Genomic DNA, 25,044 nt, shown 5'->3' on the forward strand with positions numbered 1-25,044 from the left:
AAATCACTTCGGCACCAGGCGGCCCTTCTGCTGTTCGGGTGACCGATGCTCATGATCGACGGTTTCACGTTTACGTTACACATTACAATGTCTGGTGCACGTTTGGTGGCGCTTATTCGCCACTACGACGGGCCACGTAGGCGATCAGCGTTCAAGTGTCACGATGATCTTTTTTAATGTTGATAAAAAAGCAGCTTCTTACTATTTTACATAACTGTTTGTTGCATTTATGCACTAGCCGACGGTTCCGAATATGTGTATGGTATGATTTTGTAATCCTACAAACATCATTCATAATGGTAAAATAATCTTTGTTTTAAGCAGAAAAATATGGAGCAAAGAGGAATGACGTACTAGTATAGTAAGTAAAGAGATCACATTTCAGAGGTAGAATTTGACAAAAAGTTGATACCAATAAAAGGATGTCAGTAGAACTTTGTTCTGGGCCTATTATCCGTATTGCGCCGGAACAGTCGTACTGCAAGGAAATGTTTTATGTAATACGGTATTCATACCTAGCATTCCTAATATATAACATTTGTACCAATCCACAATGGCAAATGGTTTGGCTTATATAGTGCTGAATGTTTGGAAAACTTGTTGTAAAAATACTATGAGTTTGCTTAATCTTTTTCGTAGAAAATATCACGAACACCTATAATTCTCTAGGTTTTATGTTTTAAATAAAATCAAATACCTCAGTAAACCCCTTATGATAGAAATTGTCCTGACTTCAGATTGAACTTCAGAACATAATAATCTGTTACTTCGAAAAAGCTTGATCTCTTCACTTAAAGTTATACAAGTGGTAGCAAATACATGGCCAATATATGAGTTTTCATTTAACACCTTTTAGGGCGAACACGGTACTAGAATCCAGAATGTCTCGAAATGTTTACGGATGTTTACTATTCTTGTTTGAAACAAAGTTCACGCACTCATCATTCCCAAAAATAGTTTGAATCCGATGTACATCTATAGTGGTCCTTAACGTGTTACTACGATTGCCACTGAAGGACGTTGATCAAGACACTATTTGATATTGTCACTATTATTTTACTAAATCCATTGTAAACCTGCAACGCCAGTTCGAAATTGTAACTGACATGCTGGTAAAACATGAAAGGAAATTGATCGCACTACCAGTTCTGCATGCTCTCTTGTGCGTGCTCCTTCTACACACTCGTTTAAATCTTCGTGCTCCAAATCGACCACATACTTCTCCCGCTCGCGAGAATCATCATGCTGTAAGCAAGATCTCTTGAAAATACAGACAAGCGTGTGCACTAGTGTGTTGCTGACATGTGGAGAGTATTTTCTACCGCGCGATCGTGGTAGTGATTCGGTGGTAGCTTATATAAAGAACAGAACCCCGTCTGCTCTAGTCCTACTTGCACTATCACCTTCTGGTGAGTAAGATCTCTCGCCGTTCGCTCGGCGAACTCTTTCTCGAACCGGTGGCTCAAACAGAAGCTGGAGGCAGAAGTTTGAGTTTTTAGTAATAAGTTTCGTGATAGTGGCCAAGTGACCGAGGCTGTATGATGTGAATTTGTGCTTCAATTGGCAACGGTTGCTTTTAAATTCGTGAACGTTAAGTTAAAGAAATCGAATAGGAATAAACCAGCAAATGAAACTTTAGGAAGCCAATATCATACACGTGATAAAGCCTGCGTTCGGTTGTAGGCATAGCGTTGTTTAAAGCAGTTATCAGGTAATTTATTCGGTTCTAGTGGTTTTAGTTTGTGAACATATTGTAGGAAATCTGAAAAGATGACGCTGAACAGTAGTGTGGAATTTATAGTGCCATCCAAGAATAGCCAATTCGTTTTAGTGATAAAAAACTGAAATCAAATAGCAACAAAGTTTTTCTTCTGCTCAATTTTGATGGCGTGTTGTATTTAAAACAATATAAAATGGCTATACACATTTATAATCGTTGAATCGTAGAATAAATGTTTGTGGTAAAAAAGCTCAAATAGAAAAGAAAACGTTTTACAATTACCATATAAAAACGAAAGTTTATCAATCTTAAATTATATCAAACAACGATTGTCGGTCAATTTCTTTTTCTTTAATGCTAATTGCTCTTGGTTCATATGTTCATTTCATTATTCAAATCATATGTGCGCAATCAATTCAATATGTATTTTAGCGTAAGCATACAGAAAAGGCTCATGCACCGGTGTTTGATCGATTATTATAATATTACTAGGGCTGCGACAGTCTAAAATTAAATAAAGTTATCTCACAAAGTTGCTCGATGGCTTAAGAAAACATCTACCTTCAATAATGAATAATTCATTAAGCTGACCGGCTAAATTTCTTCCTTTTGTCTGGTTATCGATCACAGATTTGCAGACAGACACCGTCGTTTGCTTTAATTTTGGTAAACTATTGATCGGAAAGCAGAACGAACGATCTTCTGCTTTGGTTGAAAACATTTGCTACAAGCAAACCGTCCATCCATTCACGCACAATGACTACCACACCGACTTTTCCATTGGCCGCGAGAAGGAAGAGTAAGTAGATTTAAACTAAGTGGGTTTTTTGTAATTTGTAAACGTTTAAATTTGTTGGTTAAATTGCTTACGGTTTGTCCTGACGTGCAGTATTTAAAGATCACTTAGTGAGCGTTGTAAAAGCATACATTTCAAGACCGAAAGCCACTCTCTCAATGTGAATTGTGATGAAATAGGTAGTTCTCGAGTTTAAAAGCTAGCGAGCGGTGTAAGAAAAAATGCTATGATGATAATGACCCGGGTATAATGTGGGACGATCCGGATGTTGATCGCACGAGTTTATCACTGTCGTTTTAGCTTTGACCTCTTACCATACCTGCCCTAACCTTGCCATGCTCGAGAATCTCGTGAGACTTTGCATTGAATCTTAAGACCCGTGTGTGAAGCCATGCGACAGGGGGGTATCACGCGTTCTGACATGCATCCACGTGGCGTATTCACAATTTTAATAGCGGTCAAATGTTAACGAAATGCAATGTTTAGTAATGCAAGCACCAATGGCGAGATGTACCTAGTGAAGGGCTCTATAATAACTGTCTTTGTCGGGTGTGCTCCGTACCTCAATCACTCTTGGCCTTGGTGATCTTGCAGGATGATGATGTTCATTATACGGCTATTGATTCGTGAGACAGGGACGATCGCTAGATAACCATAATATGTCTAGAAAAATTTAGAAATTCGCTAAAAGCGAGTAGGTTCCACTTGTTATCACTAGCTGGTATATGTACTTTTAGGCACATTCATTTTAGTTTCAATGGAAAGTGATGTACAGAACAGGATTTAGTTAGGTCGAATCAATCTAGTGTGGCCGGTGTGTGGCTACATGATACGCTATCTGCCACGATCCATCATTGCCGTGTGACGAAAGCATTGCTGGTCGATAAAAAAACAGTCAGTGTCTGCCGCGTAGCAACATGCCGTTGCAAGGACCTTGAAACTTGCTCTGGGTCCTTGTAGTGCTCTCACATGCAATGTTGCACTCTGGCTAGGTCGAGCAGTGACGCCGTCAGTACTTATCGTAATGTGTTGAAGTTGAAGGCATTCAGCTGTACTGCATCCAATCGGAAACACGGAGTGCTCGAGAAAAGATTGTAGTAATAGTGATATTTCTTCTTCTGCGGGCAACCTTTGAAGGGCGTCAAGTTCACGAAACCTCGAAATACTGCCGTTAGTCGTTATGTTGCCAGCTTGCGAGTACATCGTTTTATTGATCGCGTATTTTGCGATACATCCTGTAGCGAAGTTTGATGATGGCTTATAGTTTCAGTTTAATGGCCTTTAAATTTCACAAAGAACCCTTGTGGATAGGATTTGTATGTTATTTCGAATTTTGTGGCTAAGAATACCCTCATTTTATAAGAACAGTTAGATGTTTTCAACTGATTGTGCTTTTCTTACTTTCGATGTTGTAGTCTGATCCGGAAAACTTTTCTTGCAATAGTAAAAGCAACCAAAGTAAAGTAAAATAAATATTTTATCAATTGTTGTACACCCTGAATAATTCACTCACATACACGACACATAATCGATGCATGGTTGGGTACAGGTATGGTTGGGTAGCAATCATAAATTTTCAAAATGATCGAGTTTGGCTTCGAACCCAATTGAATCATTCGATCGCACGGACATGTTATCAACCAGAGAAAAGTTTACAATCCGAACGAAAAGATTTTTGATTATCTTTCAGCACTGCGATCATTCTGCTGTGGCTTTGGCGGTTTTTCTTTCTAAAATGTGGACTGTGCAAAAAACACATGCAAAGTTTCCGACAGCTGACACGAAAGTAAACAATTGAAATGGCTTACGGACATATTCAAGTTTACGAATAAAACCGAAATAAAACTAAGCAATACGATCGAAATGAAGTGAAATTGTCTGTAGTATTACCAACAGTTATTAATGCGACTACGCCCGAATTGGATTTATCACTTTGCTTGCTGATCATTGCATATAATAATAGTTTAATATGATGAATATTGGCTTCAATTGGATGATGCTGGAAAAATGTGCAATGTAAATACGGTATAAAATGAGGCAGAAATAAAAAGGTATAAGATTTGTTTCGCAAAACTTGTTTTCTACAACTGGTTGTTTAAGTTGCTAGGCGATGGAGCATAAATCTAGTTAAATTATGCGCAACGTGCTTGTAAAACGAGACTTCTCTCTTGACGATTTTGGCTGCTAAATTTTGAATATTTTCCGCTTCAAAAGCTGAATGAACAGAGCCAAAACCAGATTATGCAAAAATTTCTAAATTGGCCTTTTAACGGAAATATCCTTGCAAAGATGAATCAAAGCACGCATTTGACCTTCACCCGCGGCGAACGAGAGACAAAAATGTTTGCCATGGTTCAACATCACCAACTTTTTGAACGACACAGATGGCAATGGGAGACGCAAAATCCTGCCACCAGACCGTGTGGGCGTACGGTTTAGGAGCCCCGAAAATCTGTAGATTTGTGTAATCTCTTAGGGGAACTGGGTTAGGCGATTGACTTGGCTTTCGTCGGTGGATTGCAGAATACCTAGAATAGAATATGACGCTTTCGCTCGAAGCTCGAACAGTGTCTCCATGCGAGCACACACGTGCTGCTCGGTTCCCGGATCGGGTCGGATTAGTCCAATGCAGTTGCACTGCGCAGCTCGTAGGATTCCCATAAATAATCACTGCTTTATGAAGCAGCCGAGTGTCGTCTTATCCTTGACTTCCTGCCCCGAGCAAACTTGCTGAACCCCGATCATTTCATCGACCAGTGTCACCGTACAGATATTGCTTTTTCCCTTTATGACCCGTACGCTCTTTAGTGTGAATACTGATCATACACCACCAATTAAACGGGCAGTTATGGTTTCACCCGCTTTGTTGCCGCATGTTCACTGGCAATTGTGTGCTGCGAAACAATGTTCCAGGAAGGGGAACGCGGGCGATTGTTACTTGTGGTCTACCCAGTGGCGTGAAAGTAACCGGTTTATGGGAGCAACGTGTGTGCTCAGCGTCCCTGATTTCCTGCTGTCCGATCGGTGGACAGAAGGACAACAACACCGACAGCTTTAAATGACCCACTAAGTTCTAATCATTCGCGAGTTCAATTACAGGGTAAGATTCACGTGCTATACTAGGCTGCGACAACGTGTTGCCCGTGGCAAAGGTTAGCCCTGTTTGCTCCCCCGGCAGACCTGGCGTGGGGGCTAACGTAAGCTTAGTAGTTCATTGAGAAAAATTCCTCAAATCGATCGATTCAAGCTGGAGGTAGTGATCGGTCAGAGAGGCAACTGTACCCCGGTGTCGCCTATGATTAGCAGCTTACGACACACGTTACGGAAGTCGTCTGATTACTTAGTGGTGTGATCTACATCGTGACCGCAAACTATTTATTAGACGCACAAATACTGTTTTTCAGATCCCCAAGCGGAAGTAAGGACAACAGGCCGTAACTCCGGACTACTATTACGTTTAAAAGATGAATTGATGATGAGCTGTACATTCTGTTAGGACTTTGAATTAATTCATACGGCTTTTCAGTAGATGCCATTACTCACTAAAGTCACCATTTTTGTTGAAATATGTGTTTGACAGCTACTACTTTGACAGCATATAACGCAGTGTAGATTGTTTTTGTTAAAGTGCAAAACACATCTTTTTAAAGCATCTGAAAATGTCGAGCATTGTGTCTGGTCAAGTGTTTTGGCGTGGGGTACTTCTTCATTACTTCCATATGAAGAAAAGTGCTGTCGAAAGTTATCGTATTCCAATGGATGATGGTGATGAAAAGTGAATTTATTACGAGAAACGCAGAAAGACATGGGCAATACTGGTAAATTAGGTGCAACGCAACCAAAGCGAAATATTCACAGTCCAAAGGTTAAGCTGTGCATATGGTGGGATACGAAAGGTGTGGTGCAGTATGAGCTTTTAAATCCTAATGAAATTATTGATGGACAATCCCATCGACAACAGTTAATGCATTTGAGGCAAAGTTTTGCCATAAAACGACGAAAATGATATAAAAAGCATCATAAACTGATTTTTCAATATGACAACGCTCGACCCTACATCGCAAAATCGGCATCGAAAATGTCGGATGGGAACTGTAAACTGTTCCGTTGCATTTTTAACGATTTGGCAGCATAGCGGTTCACTTCTTATGAAAGTATTGAAAAATGCATCTCTGAATTACCTAAAAGATGGAAGAAAGTAGCAGCAGTGGTCGAATCTATTCCTTCACGAAGAATGCTTTCGGAAACACGGATTGATCACAAAACAGGGACCGCCGCGCTGCAGACGCAGATGTATCCTAACTTGTTTCATAACTCGTTGCCGCTCGGCTGTGCCCGATGACATTGAACTTTTACTATTGTCTCAGTGGGTTCACGGATTCTCTCCAAAAATATCGCCTGACAACAGACGGCCACGGTGCGGCGAACCGACAAGCGATGTGCGTTGTTACACCGAGCATTCAGCATGATTTTGTGTCCTCAGCATGGGTTGGGTTGTTCCAATATCGACCGTTCAAGATCACATGAACAGGTTTGTGAGTCACACCTCGCCCGCCGTTCCCGCCGACACTTCTTTTCCCAGCGCCGCCGCATCGCTGGCCGATCGAAGATCCGGAGAAAACTCCGGACGAGAGGAGAGAGCTTCGAGGGACGAGGGTTTGTTGTTTACAAACAAATGAAAGCGCAAGTAACACGCTTACTGCGGGGAGAGGGGTCGGAGTGTGAGAGGGTAAGTTGGATGGCCGGCACTGGACGCCGCCGCCTGACGACGTAACGGGTTCTGGTCGGCTTGTATCTTCCGAGTCCGAGATTGTGCGAACTGTGGCCTCCTGCACTTATGCTCCACCGCGCCGGTCCGGGTCATTTGTCAGTTTACGCGGGTCTCGAGGTTACGAGTGCATGAACTTTGGTGCCACTAGTGCGCAGACGTGACACGCTGACACGTTGTTGAATCGTGACCAAGATCTCACCGCATAAGTGCGTTGATTCGGTAGGCTGCGTCGTTTAGGGGCGTTAAACTCGATCGACGACGCCCTGCGGGACAAGTCCGTGCGGCTCATGGCATTGACTGTGTGCCTCGCAAGTGTTTGCTCGATGCTGATGATGATTTGTTTTGCTTTTGGATAGGGTTTGGTGTTTCCGACACTATTTGCTTGTGCTTTTTTTTGTACAATTGACAACTTTGAATTAATCTTCTCTCTCATTGACTGTTTTTTTTTGCAATTGTCTTCGGAAGGAGTTATTAGGCTTTGCTGTCTCGGTGTACTGTTTATTACACTGGCATACGCAATCATCGTGATTGATCCCACCGAGGTTATTGTGGAAGATGTAGGTACCACTGTTGATCCGCGAGTCACGTGTGAGCTAAACTGCACCCAACGGCAACTTATTTTGTTTCTATTCGACATTGTGCCATTTACAGAAACTGTCCATGTACGAAGGGTCCTTCCTCAATCGTCTGTGGAAGAAACCGCCACTAGAGGTGTTCATCAGTATTTACGTGTTCAACGTAAGCAACCCTGAAGCGTTTATGCGAGGAGAGGAGCGGTTGCGGCTCCAGGAAATCGGCCCATACGTGTATCAGGAGTTTTTGGAACACCGTAACTCAACCTTCAACCCGAATGGAACACTCAGCTTCGTGCCCGTGCGGCGGCAGGTCTTCGTTCCTGAGCGTTCGGTCGGTGATCCGAAGGCGGATCGCATCATGATACCCAACATTGCCCTGCTCGGGGTGTCGAGTGCCGCTTACAGGATGTCCACGTTTGCTGCCCTCGCCGTAGCTGCGGCGCTACGGCCCCTCGGAATGCCACCGATCTTGAACATTACCACACATGACCTTCTCTGGGGGTACGATGATCCGCTGGTGAAAATCGCTTCCACTCTGCTGCCAGACATCATCCATTTTCAAAAGCTAGGCATATTGGATCGGGTATGTTTGTGAATAGCTCTACTTATTGGATTAGGAGTTTAATGAAATTGACTTTCTTTCTTCTGCTCGCGTCTCTTGATCGTAGATGTTTGACGACGGCTTAGACACTGTTACGATAAACCTACCTGAATCAGTACGAAGTCAGCAACTGGCCAAAGACGACAGCTTTGATACAGAATCGGGCGACGATCACCCACTGATACATGAGGACTACTATCAGGATATAGTTTCCAACGGCGACGAGGATGAGCCGATCAGAGATTACTCGATCGATTTGTGGAACGGATCACCGGGGCTGTCTCATTGGGGCTATGTTTCGAAAGACCATTGGGATGCCGAGAAAAGGTACTTTCATTGCCCTGAACATTAGTTTTAGCAAAATCGTTAAGCATTCGTTCGTTGCCTTTCATATAGAAACACTCCATGTAACACGTTGCAAGGATCGTACGATGGTTCCGTTTTTCCGCGAAACATTTCCAAAAAAGAAGTCTTCAAAGTGTACCGAAAAGCATTTTGCCGGACACTACCGATTGGGTTTGAAAGAGAGGGCGAAGTGGACGGTATTAAAGCGTATTGGTTCTCCATACAAGAGAATGCGTTTGAAAGCTCTCTCGACGATCCGTACACATCATGCTACTGCCGGAACAATAAGTGTCTTCCAAAGGGCCTGGGAGATTTGAGTCCCTGCTGGTACAGTAAGTATTCAATCTGACCGAGCGCAATGGTGCAAGGTTTGTGAAATCTCTAAGCCAATGTTTTTTTTAGACATCCCGGTTGCAGTATCACTGCCCCATTTCTACAAAGGTGATCCATCTCTCGCGCAGGCGATTGACGGCCTAAACCCAAACAAAGAGAAGCACGATGCTGTTATCATTATGCAACCGGTACGTGATTGAACATTCGAACATGATGCAATGACAGTGTTGTATCAAGATTGCCGATTAATTCCCGTTTTTTGCTCCTTGCAGCAACTCGGTATTCCGATGCAGGCGAACATTCGCGTTCAAATCAGCTTGTTATCGAACATTAGCTTCAATTCAGAACTGAAACCGTTCCATAATACTGTCATTCCACTGATATGGGCAGAAATGGTAAGCTTTATTTTTTTTTTTTATTATTATTATCTTTATTACTAGCTGTTCCCGGCGCGCGTCACTGCGCCTCATTTCATCCTTATTTCTCGATTGGGAGGCGTTTCAGAGGACTTCTTGGTGACGTATCCGATCAGCTTCCCGTTACTCTTACTTTTCAGACGATCGGGCTTCCCGGTGACGTATTCGTTCCGTTTCCCTTCCCACCTTACGTTACTCCCCCGGTTCCCGATATCGTATCCGATCGACAAAACTCGCACCACCTGACTTCGGCTCAAATTGCTTGAAAATTATCCGAGCTTTGCTAACATTAACCCAGATTTTGTATGGGAGTCTCCGTTTGTAAAGAGGGGATAGGTTTCAAACATTCGTCAGAACATTTCCCCTTCCCCAAAACTCCCACCTGCCGAATTTGGTTCGATTTGCTCGAAAACGTTTGTATGGGACGTTACGTATGAGACGTTACGTATGGAACGTTACGTTACGTTACGTTTGTATGGAAGCCCCTATTTACACCAAAAAACATGATGGATCAAATTTCCATCTGCGCAATTTTGGCTAAACGGAACGAAATCGAACCATTTCTTAAACGGATGGGTACTGGGGATGAGGAATAGGATACATACGACAATACTGTGTGAAAACAATCATGGTTTAAGCGTGGTGAAGCATCTTAAACGGTGGCCAAATCAGGACTAACGGTTAGGAAGGTTTTACTGGGTATATGGGGGGACTTGAAAGGATTTTTTTATTATGAGCTGCTACCGTGTGGCTAAACACTAAATTCAGATCCCTACTGTCAATAGCTGCACCATTTTAAGCCAGTAATTGACCAGAAACGAGCAGAATAGGCCAACAGAAGAAAAATTGTGTTCCATTAGGACAATGAAATGTCAGACACGTCTTTAGTGACTCGCCAGAAAGTCCGGGAGCTTGGTTGGGAAGTTTTAATGCATCCACCGTATAGTCCGGACCTTGCACGAAGCGATTGATACCATTTTAGCGCATTACAAAATTTCCTAAGTAATGAGATTGAGAAAGAGATCAAAATTGAGATCAAGAAAGGATTGTGAAAAAAGATTGCTCGAGTTTTTTACCAAGAACGACCAAGCCTTCTACAAGAGAGACAGTATTAAGGTGCTTTTAAAAAGGCAACAAATTTTCCAAGAAAATGGTGTATATTTGACGCAAATCGGACCATTGTAAATCTGTTGAGATGTCCATGACTTTTTCCCCAGCCTATTATTTTCCTATTATTAGATTATGATTATCCACAAGTGTGAAACGATACATTTTTCATAGAAAACAAAAATTCATTGCATTAAAATTAAAAATTTACTTTTTTCAAAGTATGTGCCATCTAGCCAGTATGTGCCAGTATGAGCCAAGTGTGGTGAGTTAGCCGCATGTAAAAGTAATTCCCATTTAAATGATACAATACTTTCTCTGACCAGTTTTCCATCAAGTGATTGCCTTTTTAAGCACAGTGTTTGGGTGTTTCAGTTTGTGGCATTTCCGTTTTTCCCAAATCTTTTTTTCAAATGGATCAGTTGCATATTAACCGTTTGACCAGGTTTGAGTGGCTAATTATCGTTTCACTTGTATACTTTATACTAGTATACTTTATCAACTTGTATACTTTATCGTCTAAAGCTTTTTCTCATTTTCTTTTTCAGTCGCTGGAAAAGCTCACACCGGAACTGATTTTGCTGCTGAACTTGCTGTTCGGAATTGCACCATACTTGCAGACAGGGTTCGTGTGTTTGCTAGCACTACTGGGTGCTTCGTTACTCGCCACGGCAGCGTTACTGTTGCTGTGCTCCGCACAAGCGACCACCTTCGAATACGATCCTCGAAAATCTATCCGGTATTCCACCGTCAATATGATTCCGTATCCGCTGCGAAAAGAATTAGAAAAATATGGAGAAGGCGAGCCAATCCGTCGGGAGCCGCTCCTGATAGAGAACTATGCGTGAATTTAATCATCAGTGGGTCGCCACAATACACTACGGCTAACTTATTTCGTTGGTTAGAGCATCTTTCCGCTACGGTGACCAGAGTCTTCTGGGGATCTTCTGCACCCGAGCGGGAACTATTGAACTGAATTGATTATTCTTATAGAATAATTATCTATACACAGTTAGAGAGGAACATATTAAACCAGTGCTGAAGGACACTCGTTACAATTATTTCATTGTGATATTTTGTTAAATACTTACTAGACGTAAATACACCTTTTCAGGCTACAGCAAATATAATATTGACATATACTGTTAAACTAATTTTAGCTCGTCGCTAGACATTTAGGGTACAAGTAATCTACGGCAGTCATAAGATGTTCTGGGAGAATCAATGGTAATTAGTGAAATATAACACTCTTGGTGTAATCGATTCAGAGTACTAAAAATTCTTTAAAGTGTGTTGCTGACTGTGGAGTTTGAAGACTATGGAGAAATGTACAACTTGATACTGTTACATGTCTTATGAGGATTTTCGCCATGAAACAACACGAGCCACATTCTATGGCCTTCAAAGTAAGCCGCTTGTTAGGCAATATACTTACGCAAAGATAAATTCAAATACCCCAAACCATTTCATTACGACTGGGTTTTTCTTTAAGAGCGTTAACTGATTGGAAATTATAAACACGGCACAGTCAGTTCGTTGAGAGACAATAACCTGTTTAGCAACGTTTCTTGTTTTCTTAAGCAACAAATTTATTTTAAAAATTGGAAAAATTGAACAATTAAACAACAGGACATATCCACCGAAATCGGTGCTTGTTCGATCATTTTAGTTCAGTTTTGGCCAGAAATTTCAACGTAATCATATGCTTGTAGAAAGTCTTTTCGTAGAAGACTTGCTGAAGTCTCACCAAAGCAGACTGTAATCTGTCGAATAGGTTTGTATGAAATATGTAACACTTACGCAAGATATCCCAAGTAACAACAACGATTTTGCAGTACTAATTCATAATAGCGGTGTTTTTGGTGATTGCTTTGAATGTTTTGTACTTAACATTCATTAACGTTACTGAGTTGCGTTGGTCTTATCTAGCATTTCTCAAGATTCCACAAAGAAAAACGATTGGAATCTTCAAATTTCATATACTCTCTTTGCTTGATTTTTTTAATATCTAAAAAAGCCTAATGCATGTTTGTTCAAAATAAAATCAAATTGTTCTTTTATATTTAGAACACTACCGTTTAGAACATAGTTTACTGAAAATATAAGAAATGTTTCATAAACATGAGCTATAAATCAAATGCACATATCAACAGCATGCAATGAAAGCCACTCATTACATTGGGTAAAAAACAAAAACAGTTTTAGTAGTTCGGCCGACTTGTATTTGTATTCTGAGCATTCACATCAATCGTTTGTAACTTAACGCAATTCATCGGTGATCGTTGATATTGTGATATCTTCATCTTCAATTATTGAATATCAGGAATTTGATCTTCAGTTACTCTCAGTGTGCCTTAATCCAAGTTAATAACAGATGTAGCAAATAGCAACGAGAAATACCTGATGGAAAAGTAGTGGAAAATGCATGAAAGGAAATGCAAATGCTAAATTAGAAGTAGAAGAAGCAGGAAAATTAAAACAACACACAATCCTGCGTCCACATGTTCTGCTACTAGTTCCTCGTGCCTGAATTGGATAAGAACAAATGCACCACTCATTCGGACATGAAATATTAATACATTTACATTGGTTTCTTCCAGTGTAGAGCTGCTAGGTAGTCGTTGTATATTTGCCATTGAAGGAATATAACTAATTTCTATACTATGAGCTAAAGTAATATCACAATATGTGGTTTCGCGGCCTCTGCTGCCCCTCACGTGGACGTTTTCCTTTTTGTATTAATTATGGCGGAAGCTATGGTCACTGGTTTGTGCTATCGGAAACGTTCGTCAATTATTGCGTATAGTTTCTGCTATCCACTGCCGGTAGAAGGAAATTTTCGTGTACACATCGGGATAATTTTTAAACGCACATCCTGATCCAAATGAAGTAATGCCAACCAAAATCCACGGTCCACGTTTACTAATACGACACTGTAATGGTCCTCCAGAATCTCCCTAAATATGAAAGAACAAAAAAAATTTGGCGATAAAAATAACAACATCAAAAAGTGCAATTAACAAATAGCTCATCAGCAATCAACACTTTTATTACAGAGTAGAGTACTTTTAGTTGACGCTCGTTTTTTACAGCAGGTAAGGCGACATTTAATTGTTCAATTAACATTAACATTAACATTTAATTGTTAGACCCATCCACCCATGTCATGTCGTATACAAACATGCAACATCGCAGATTTATTCATTCATTTAGACTTTCGTTCATTTTTCTCCGAAAGCGAGTCCGCAATCGGGTAAGGTGGAGTATGACTAGGTCGACTAGTTTGACTACTGATTGAGGTACAGGGTGTCCAAACAAGTCTTCTTTTTTCATATCGTTATAAAACAAAAATGGCTGAATATTTTTCGATGCTTAAACATTTATTTGAAAGGTTGATTCTTAAATTTTTCTTATGAAAAACAATTTTAGTCAAATGTCTACCACAATTGGTTTGGCAGTAGCCCATTCGGTCGACCTATTTTTGAGTACATTTTCGATTGTATCTGGTCCTATTTCGGCAATAGCAACTTGAATTTGGAACTTAAGGTCGACAATAGTTACTTGTTTGTTCGTGTAACATGAATATCGATTGTGACTGTCGATGTATGGCACGTAGCGTCGTCCTGTTGAAACCAAATCCGTCCAAGTTCTCAACTTCAATTTCGCCGAAAAACCAATCAGCCAAAATCCGCACGAAACAATAACTCGTTGTGGGTGCATTGGCTTCTCTTGCACGATATGTGGCTTTTCCGAACCATAATACTGCTTATTAACATAGCCACCGAGGTGGAAATGACCTTCAATGAAATGTGCTTTTGACGAATGATTTGACGACCTACCACTTTGGAAATAAATTTTTCATATTTCCCAATTTCCTACAACCAAAACTTTATTTTATACATAAATTCTAAGAATCTATCTTTCAGATAAACGTTTAACCTTTGAAAAAAATTCAGCCGTTTCTGTTTTATAACCAAATGAAAAAAAGAAGGCTTGTTTGGACACCCTGTAGAAACATAAACGATACATACCACACACGTTCCACCGGCACCGTCTAAATTTCCGGCGCAAAGATGTCCTCTGTGCAGTTTTATGAAGTCACCGTACGCTTCCTCGCACCTACGGCCAATGCAAATGGGCGAAACAAATGGTAAATTACTACAGATACACTCCGTCGGGGGCCGAAGACCGTGGCTGTGGTGGTAATTACTTTTTACTGGCCTGTATGGGAGCCCGTGTTTGCAGCAACACATCGGTCAACTCATCGTCGATGGTCGATTTTCCCCAACCTGTTGCCAGGCAGTCGACATACTGTGACGTATCGGGCATCGCACCGGCCGAGCCGCCAGCCTCCGGCGTCAATCCGCCCGCCGCCGCCGTCGCGATATCTTCACGCTCGATCGACGGATGATCGAGCAAGTCCTCGGTCCGATAGTTCGGTTCGTTCCGATAGTATACGGGTGCATGGGAAAATTTATCGTTCCGCCGTCTATTGTTCCCGAACTTGCTGTTCATACTGGATCGCCGGTGCTGATGACTCGCCGAATCGCCACTGTCGACGGCTATTTTTTCCGCCAGCGGATGAAAGTTCCAACGCATACCATTGCTGCCATGCGTTCGCCACCTACTTCTGTCCACCGGCCGCGCAGTACTAATTGTGAAAACACGACGGGCGGAACTGCTCGACGCGTTTGACTGAAAATCTCTGCCTGTAACGTCCTGCGCGGGGCTTTCGTTTTCACCATTGTGCCGGTGGCCCTTCGACCGGAGCTTCCGTGCGACCAGTTGATTTATCATGAACCGTGCCGTCCTTGGCTGATTCGTGCGGCCAGTGAGTGCGTTCTGCTCGAAAGAACTCTTTAAGCGCTTCAGAAAGTTGTCATCCCGAAATGGTACCGACTCCGGAAACGGTTCCGAATCTTCCGGGACCGATGATGTGATCGGATCTTCCTCGGCGTTGGTCTCACGCTCGAAGAAATAGGTGGGTTGGCCGGCTGGTGTTGGTTTTTCCTGCTGTTCCGGACGCGGGTCAAATGCCACACTGTTCACCTTGAAGTCAGCGAAGGGAAGACATATCTTTCGCACCCTCGTGTTTGGCGCCGTGTTTGCTGGCCGCGCCAACTTAAGCAGCACTAGGATGTTATGAGAAAGCAGGGAGTCAGGTAGCTGTGTGCTGGGTGTCGGATCATTCCTTTTGCTTACCGAGATCGTGCTTGAAGTTGTGGTACTTTTCATGCAGAATAATTTTGTCCACCGGAATGCGCTGCTCGTATCCGGATTCCGTTTGCCGGTCATGCTCACCGAGCACCACCGTCCACAAGGCCGGCAGAGGTAGATTGAACAAGTCACTGGCAGGGAAGAATAGGGAACAAATCGGGATACTGTAGATAAGTCATTTCGCTGGCTGGCTTCAAGTGAAACCTCGGTTGATGCAGGCAAAAGATTAAGGGCGACAAAGTTCACAAGGCACATCGTCACTGCCAAAAGTAGGGTGAGTATTGAATTTCTCATGTGTCCGAAACTAGAGCCTTCAGGGTGTGTTTGTTTTTCACGTGCGACTACAGTCCAAAAAGGGCCAAAATTGGAATAATTGAAACGATTGAACGATTAGATTGCGCGGCTCTGGAATGCGGTTATTCTTGTGGACAGTTCTTCGCTCTACATGTTGGTGCTTAATCGCAGTCCTGCACAGAACCTACTACGGTGACAGTGAAATGTCATCGCGCCTAAGGGCCCATTCTGAGCTAAAATGTCTGCCTTTCCTGCTCAGTAGCGAATCCTGCAGTGCCCCACCGAGATTGTAGAGTAAATATTGAACGAAGAAATACGTACTTGTGAATACAGTGTGCGGCCGAGAGAACCCAATTTCGATCAATTAGTACGCCACCACACCAGTGCCCGATGAAACCGTACGATGGGTGAAGCAATTCCAGTGACACCTGCCACGGATACTGACCTTCCATCGTCGGGGTTCCGTGCATTATCTTGGCGTTTCGGACCAACGGCTGTGCGCCGCGACTGTGATTGCCGATCGGATCGGCCATGGTGAAGTCTCTCCGCGGTTGACGACGGGATGTTCGAATACCGCAGTCTGAATGAAAACAAATTAATTGAATTAAATTCCAAAATTTTGTGATGCCTTTAAATGTGTCCTACGGTCGGAATGACAGGTGGATGATGAAGTACCATACAGAACAATAGTTTCACAGTCAGTTTGATAAGATAGTTAAGTATCAATTTGCGACTCTAGGAGCTTCAGTTGGGGGTCCAGATTAAAACATTTATTGTTTGGTTTGCTTGTTCGTAACATGCGGAAGGAGCGCTTTCTTCTTTGGCACCTCTGCCGTTATTCTTCTTCTTATCTATTATCTCTTTTATTCTGCAACAGGGACAATGTTAATCTCTGTTGTTTACTGTAACGTTGTGTTTTAACGGGTGGGGTTATCAAGCCGGTTTCGAGATTCGAACCAAGGCTACCTGCATGATGACGACAAGCGTTACCGACTTCTCTATCAACAGGGGGTTTGGCAGGATAAAATAAAACCAACAATATTCAAAGATAAACATTAATGGCTTACACAAAACCTGTGCAAAAGGGCAACCAATAGCGAATTGAGCCGATGTGCTGCTTCGCTTCGCTACGGAATGCTTCGTTACCGGATGTGGTGGCACCGGACTCGTCTTACACCGGACACCAGCACTAATCAATTTAATCCATTCGTGCAAGGAGTAGATGTTTAGCTCAAGTACCACTGAAGCACTGGACTGGACGGTGTGGTTCCTTCCGGCGATTGCTCAACAAACAATAACTACGTTTCAAAGCAAGTGCCGTGGGGTTATTTAATGATATTTCTTAGGGCTTTCCCCGGCGTGGCGGCGTACTATTAAGTAACCGTGCCACTGGCAAGGGGCGCAACCAGAAAGCGGGGGAATGCATGGTTGCTTCCGGTGAGACGGCCCGACGAAAGACAACACAGGACTTTGGTGGCGCTGCAATCAGAGACGTGACTGTTAAAGGCTACCTTTGCGAATGCAATCAACGTTTAGCTACTGTGGCTTTGTAAAGGCTAGGAGCCAACCCTTCTCGTTCGCTAGGCCCCACAGTGAGGCTCGTTAGCCGCGCGTCGTGTTCACCTGCCCTGCCTACCGGCCGGGTACAACTATGCTCCAGTCCGGTCCACGGTATGCCTCCCGATGAAAGGAAAAGTGAATTTTTGCTATAACCAAGATCCGCTCCGTTCCTCTCGCACGCTCCCGCTTCCGTCGCCCGTGCCGACGATGTTCAGTTGGCTCGTTTCTTGTTGCAATTTCCACTTTACCACTTTCTTCCTACCGTCGACCGTTCCTTGTGCCCCGCGGTACTACAGCATCCTTGATGCTCATTTGGAAATGTTTTATTACTTGTCGTTACATAGCAATTTCTCCGCCTACACCTGCACACCCGCCCGGCTCGCCACACGATCGTGAACCCGAATCAGTCTCCCCCCCACCCCTCCGATGTGGTTGGATCTCGGTGGAGGATGCAGTTGTGTGGCACCGTGGCCGTATATTATTATGCAATCGAACTCGGACGGCCGCGCTAATGGTAGCCTGCGAACGGGCATGCAAAACGGGCATCAAGGCAAAACGTAACAGACGATCCACGGCGGCCACGCATTAGCAGTGCCGCCTGGTTTTGGGGGAGGATTCGTGCGCCGTGCTCGTCCCAGTAACGGTGGCAAGCGGGCGGCGCACGTCTCCTGCAAATCGCGCGCTCAGCGGAAACTCGCTTCCCCGACGCCGCGACTGTTTCATTCGTTAGGAGCCGCCGCCGCTATATTGTACACACGTGTTTTTCTCTTTTCGCCTGATGTATTTTTCCGTTTACGGTAAAAGCTGCCCGCTCCTCCTCGCTAGCGATTCGTTAGCGTGACTTCGGCGGAGTAGTAGCCCGCCACCGCGAGGGCAAATGAAGTGGCCAAGGTTTTGCTTCATCCCCCTTTTGCATTGCTGGGCCATTTTTTTTTCACCAGCTCCGGAAAGTCCGGATGATAATCGTTTTGAAACGTTTAGAGGCTTATAAAAATATGATTTGCTGGCCATGCTCATCAGGGACTGCAATCAGCGAGTCGGTGTATTCGAGGCTGTGCAATAAGTTTTGCGGTTCGATAAGTGCAACATTATTTTATGCTTATTACACTTTATTATTTAATATGGCCTTCATGAGCATCAATGCACTTGGTTCCTACGAGATTCCAATTTATGAATTCCATCCCGGGAGCGAGAATCTGGAAGGGCTTCAAAATACGCTTCCGCAGCTGTTATGACGTCATCATTTGATGAAAACCGCTTTCCACGCATGATTTTTTTTAGGTTTGGAAACAGATGGAAGTCACTAGGTGCACCAATCTGGTGAATATTTCAACAATTCGGGCATGGATTTTTGCCAACGTGGTAAAGCTCTTGTGGTCTTCTGCAAACCGGGTCTTTTTCACGATTTTTTCCGTTCAGTTGGTCCAAAAGGTTACAAAAATATTCAGAATTTATTGTTTTACGAGTTTGCAAGTAATCCACAAACAAAATTCCTTTCGTTGTTCCAAAAAACGGATGCTAAACTAACACTTTCTTAACCGATTTCTTGTACACAAACTCGTTTCGGAGCCGAAGAACCAGGTTCACACCAGTCCTTATCCTCTTGCTTTGATTCAGGATCGTCTCATCCCTAGTGATGGGTCGACAAACAAAATCCTATTTATTCTTTCGAAAACGCTTTAAATGTTGCCGAGAAGCTGCTCTTTCAGTCTCTCGATGATTCGATTTCAGTCATTGTTGCTGTTTTTGGACGTCCTTGACGTGGATCGTCTTCAAAGCTTGTACGACCACGTTTAAATTCAGCAACGCATCTGTTTTATTAAAGGCGAACTGGTTTCATGTACTTTCAACATTCGTTCATAAATTTTCTTTGCTTCTAAACCTTGCCAAAATAAAAATTCGTCGATACTAAATAGCTCGAAAACAAAGAATGAATTGACAGATCGAAATGACAGTTCATATACACGTTCATATGAAGTGTGTACCAATATAAGCAAACAAAATTTAAGCTAGTAGCAGCGCCCACTGTTATTGACGCGCAAAACTTACTGAACAACCCCGTATCAATGTCCACACGCCAAAAAGGTGTAAAACCTGATGTTTGACGCTGCTGATTAATGGGTTGGAGTACAGCATTGATTTTGTGTTCCGAAATGAACATGTTTCGGGGCTAACCATCAGTCAGCTGCCCCGGGACTGCTCCTGGGCACTGAAAGCTGATCGATGAAACACAGCAACGGGCACAGGCGAGAACAGAATTACCTCCGGCGGTCACCTAGAAATGGCAATCACGTCGGACGATTTCGTTCGTTTCGCATCGGGACCACCCGGTGAGGTTTTTGGCAGTCGCCTCGTTTAGAAGCAACCCGAACCCGCGCCATCAGTTGTGCCGATCTGTCTTTCACCAATTTAAAGCAAATCGATTGAATTAAATTGCTGTTTTATTCACAGCATAATCGATTCGCTGGCCCGACGTGCGTGAATCGGAACGCTCTAACGCCGTGATCCGGCCGACCGGCAACGGCCTTGATTTTCTTCCTACTTTGGGGCCCAACCGAGGCACCGAAAAGGAAAAATGAGAGTTTTAACCGTAGTGCTTACCGGTGTTGTCGTGTTGTACGGTGGATTTACCTTTTTTTTTCTCGCTCGTCGCCGGTCGGCGGACATCGGAGATCCATCTAGGGTTATAATTTGCATCCACCTTCCCTGCCTTCGTGCCCCACCATCGAACCGTTTGCTACAAGGGTTCGCGCGTCAAGCAGGAAGTGAACAAGAGAAACTGTTTTCGTACCACACACACACACACAGCATACCCACTAGAGCGGATGTAGTGGATCAAATAATGTTCGCATTTCCCGGTGGTGGAGTGAAAACTGTGACTCTGAGAGTTTGGAAACCTCACCATCGCAACTCCAGCCTGTGTACAAGTGGCACAGCGGTTCCTAAACGGATTTGGAGCCACTCGGGCACGTGCCGTGTTCCGGTGCTCGAAATAATGAACCAATCAGCCTCGCGCATCGTCTATTCGATTGATTGATCGTGTTTGAAGAAAATTAGACGCCATGAGCCGTGGGTAGGTGAACGTGTGCGGGGTACTCCAGACAGATCATTACTGCTGCAGCGAGCGCGCGTTATGCATCTTTATTATTCATCTCGTTTCCCTAAACGACCCGAAGCGAGCGTCCCATCGATTGATCGTATCGATTCGCCCGATTCATGCACTCTTGAGTGGCTCTTCGTTCAAGTGCCGCCACTTACCCCACCCGGCGCCCTCGGGCCGCCTTTCCTAATGTAACTGATGATGATCTCACACGAGATATTATAACACCGCGGTGGGAACTGCATCCGTTCCGATCAACCCCCCGTTGGGGAATCCGTTTTCACTTTCGTTGGCCGTATTTTATTCGCGGCGAGACTTCGCTGGGTGCGAATGACGACGACGTCGCTCTGCGCCAGTCTGGACATCTAGATGAGCCAGAGCCGGTGATTTGCATAGGCACGTCGTGTCCGACGACTGCCGCTTCCGGTCCGGTAACTAACTAACTACACAGCGGCACGTCTGGCTGGCTAGTGCGGGGTTTTGGAGGTTAACTCGCTTGTGGCCCAAAGATACTGGGAGGCCTTATCCAATGTCCTGCCCGGAACGAGAGTATTTTTTTTTACCGAAACATAACAACGGGTCGATTTATGCGTTTGCCGAATGGCGTCTGGTGTGGCGGACATTTCTTCTGCTCGCGGCACAATATTAAGCATATAATTTCCGCTTCATACGAGAGCGAGTGCCCCCCCGGGGGGAAAGGTGAGGGCCCGCCGCCGTGGAAGCGACCAGACTATGTAGAAAGAACACCCTTGGGGCAGAGGATGGATCAGTGAAAGTTAAATGTTAAATGGCCACCTTTTGTGGAGCAACACACCGTTTACATAATCGGCCGCACCGCCGGTCGGCCGAGCTCCACCATAAGCATAATTTCATATCCTCCTTTCTTTTCAGCCCATCGGCTTGTTGCGGGATAGGGTTTGCGATCGTGCGGCTGGCCCCGTCGATCTAGCCGCCACTGGTCGCGGACGTCGGAACGTGATTGCAACACTTCGGGTTGAGTTTTTATTTTTTTATCGAGTGCCGTGAATGTGCCGCAAGCCGCATTGACGCGATTGGGTAATTTATTTTAATTAATATGCTGACCATGCGTTCCCGCAGCAGCGTCGTCGCCCTAGGATGTGTGTACGCGGCGAGTGTGATCGATTTTTGCCGTGCATCTTTCCTGTTTTCTCTCCAATCGATCTTTGTTCCCGAGCAAGCACGGTGAGCACGGATTCAACGACGATACTATCACTGCCCGGCTCGGGGACTTTCGAATACATAATGGCTTTATTAATTATGCGTGCGAAGTGCGATCATCGGGGAGCGGAGTTTCCCGGACAAGGCCGGGCCAACGATTGTATTACGGGCTCGAATTACGATAACGATGATTTAGTCGTTTTAGCTTGGCCGGCGAGTGTGAGACGTTGCCTGGTAAACGCATGGAACTGTATTAACTTTCGAGTTTATGCACCATTCTTCTACACTCGACCATCCTGCCGGCCGTACACTAATCGCTGGCGTTCGATTAGCACACCATCAATTAGCGTAAAGCTAACGTGTTGATATTGCCGGACTTGGACCGTTCGAAATAGATAAATTCTAGCTCGATCACGATCACGATTTGGAAATATAAAATGGAAAAACATATCAGGCTGGCTAAAAAGTAATCCATTATTTTTTCGGTAGATGCCTTTAGTGATCGATATCTTGTGGAGTATTTATCGCACAGTTTCAAGTTTAGGCTCGTTTTAAAGCTGATGCTTTACACTTCAAAAAATGCATTCTTTGTTCTTTTTTTGTTCTATTCGTTTGTGAGTTACAGGGTGTTAACAATGGAGGTCAACGCGGAGAAAATTCGGTACATTTTACATTTTTTGTCCGAAAAAGGCGAAAATTCAAGCTAGGCCGCTGAAATTGTGCATGGTGTTTGTGGTCCCGATACTCTAACATCTAGTTACATGTAATTTTGGTTTCGTCGACCCGTTTCAGTTATTTTTTATGTTCAAGTCTAGGCAGACACGTCATAGAAAATGTCGATAAAATCACAGAAATAATCAAAGTAGATCGGCATGTCAGTAATCAGAGCATCGGCCAGGAGCTAAAGATCAATCATCGAAGAGTTTTAAGTCATTTGCGCAAAGCTGGATTCACAAAGAAGCTCGATGTTTGGGCGCCACCCTATTTACATAAAAAAACATTATGGCCATCTGCACAGTTTTGGTCCAACGGAATGAAATCGAACCATTTCTTAAACGAATGAGTACTGGGGATGAGAAATGGGTCACTTACGACCATATTGTGTGGAATCGGTCGTGGTCTAAGCGTGGTGAAGCAGCTTAACCTGTGGCCAAAACAGAAATAACGGCTAGGAAGGTTCTACTGGGTATATGGTGGGACTTGAAAGGAACCGTTTATTATGAGTCGCTTCCGTGTGGCTGAACAATAAATTCAGATCTCTACTACCAACAATTGCACGGTTTGAAGCTAACAATTGACCAGAAACGACCAGAATCGGCCAACAGAAGAGGTGTTGTGTTCCATCAGGAAAACGAAATGTCACGCACGTCTTTAGTGACTCGCCAGAAAGTCCGGGAGCTTGATTGGGAAGTTTTAATGCATTAACCGTATAGTCCGGACCTTGCATTAAACGATTGACACCTTTTTTACGCATTACAAAATTTCCTGAGTGATGAAAATCTGAGATCAAAAAAGGATTGTGAAAATGGATTGCTCCAGGTTTTCACCAATAACGACTAAGTCTTTTACAAAAGAGGCATGATAAGCCTATCTTTGAAAAGACAACAAATTCTCCAACAAAACGGTACATATTTGACGTAAATCGGACCATTGGAAGTATCTTAAATAATGTTTTGAATTTCACCCAAAAATAATGGATTACTTTTTAGCCAGCCTTATATTTCAATTCTTGTAACATCTTAAGGATAGAGATATGATAGATAGAGCTTGATTGAGCGTTTCATGCAGCTTGATTAGTAAAACAGGGTTAGCAACATCACAATAATCTCACCTGAGAAAAACAAGTTTTCGGCGCCGACGAAACCAACGATCAGCAGGAAAATGGCCATGCACATGATTCGTGCATTTTGCATGGTTCACTGCCCAGTAATTGATCGTTTCTTATTTTAATTCTGCTGCTGACGGCGGTACACGATGGCTGGGATAGGAGGTGGTTGGTGCCAGAAATCCAGGCAACGCCTAGACACCTTCTCCAATGATGACTTTCGCTCTCTATAAAAGCACTGGGCTGGTGGCTGGGCTCATTACCCTAGGCAGTTGTCCGGTCCGGTCGTTTTGTGTGTCATCCACGACACCACGAACTTTACTCGGTCTAGAGGATACTGGTGAACCTGATAAACACGGAACTATGTCTTGAGGAGTGATCGGCGGCCTCCCAGTTGCAGTTACTGGAGAATCCGATTGCAGAAGCTCCGGCGAGTCCGTGCCAGCGAAATGCGCGCGCGAATCGCGAATCACTTTCTCCAAATGGCTTCGCCTCGTTTGTTTGATTGTTTCACTTTCGCGAACCCCATCCACACGGACACGGGACACGGACATGCGCGGCACTAGGTAAAGGCGACTACGGCGGCGGAGGTTCTGGCATGACCTTTCGGTTTCCCGTTTAATGGCTCATGTTGTTCTTCGCCCGCTTCACACTCTCACCAGACACACTCGCAACACACGTGGATCTGGCCGGTCACATCAGCACGGGTTGGCACGGCAGTTCTGCTTTGGCGTCTTCACGTGTTCGTGTCTTAAATTGTTATTGTTTTCATTTAGCTTCATGTTTATTGTCGAATACCTTGCTCCAGCTGGGCCCTTGCGGTTTTGGATTTCTCTCTCGCGCCCGGATGCACCGCTGTGAGCTGTTTTGCATAAAATTTACATAACTCGAAGCCGTTTTTCGATAGCACTGGAACCAACTGGAGCTCGAGATAGCCCGACACTGCAAGTCGCGTGATGATGCCGTTCGTCCGGGGCGGCATCAAGCGACGGAACACGGAAGTACATCTTCACATCACACATAACACAATGTTTCCTACCAGGTTGAGGCTTCCAGGAAATGCCGTGCTCCGTAACACTTGGCCTACGAATATTTCATCAATCAAGAACCAGTAAAGGGTCTACACGGTGCGCTCCGTATGCATCGCACTATTTTCTTTTATTTTCACTGCAATTTTCTTCGCGACAAATGCAGGTTTTCCCAAT

The 25,044-nt window shown here is 43.9% G+C and overlaps 2 protein-coding genes across 2 annotated transcripts; one reads left to right on the forward strand and one right to left on the reverse strand.

Moving 5' to 3' along the window:
* The first annotated feature begins 1,497 nt into the window (after positions 1–1,497).
* On the forward strand, positions 1,498–12,013 carry LOC128271637 (scavenger receptor class B member 1). The gene is made up of 9 exons (XM_053009238.1): positions 1,498–1,711; positions 2,351–2,519; positions 7,753–7,844; positions 7,939–8,445; positions 8,531–8,790; positions 8,860–9,140; positions 9,211–9,329; positions 9,414–9,536; positions 11,213–12,013. Exons 2-9 carry the CDS (start codon positions 2,477–2,479, stop codon positions 11,510–11,512), a joined length of 1,725 nt encoding a protein of 574 aa, XP_052865198.1. The 5' UTR covers positions 1,498–1,711; positions 2,351–2,476; the 3' UTR covers positions 11,513–12,013.
* Positions 12,014–13,453: 1,440 nt separating this feature from the next.
* Positions 13,454–23,927, reverse strand: LOC128273973 (uncharacterized). The gene is made up of 6 exons (XM_053012047.1): positions 23,846–23,927; positions 16,497–16,755; positions 15,867–16,012; positions 14,875–15,796; positions 14,696–14,783; positions 13,454–13,621 (listed from the first exon to the last, which is right to left on the reverse strand). Exons 1-6 carry the CDS (start codon positions 23,925–23,927, stop codon positions 13,454–13,456), a joined length of 1,665 nt encoding a protein of 554 aa, XP_052868007.1.
* Between the last annotated feature and the right edge of the window lie 1,117 nt (positions 23,928–25,044).

The sequence above is a fragment of the Anopheles cruzii genome, chromosome 3 (assembly GCF_943734635.1).
Source record: "Anopheles cruzii chromosome 3, idAnoCruzAS_RS32_06, whole genome shotgun sequence".
NCBI classification, from domain to species: Eukaryota; Metazoa; Arthropoda; class Insecta; order Diptera; family Culicidae; genus Anopheles; species Anopheles cruzii.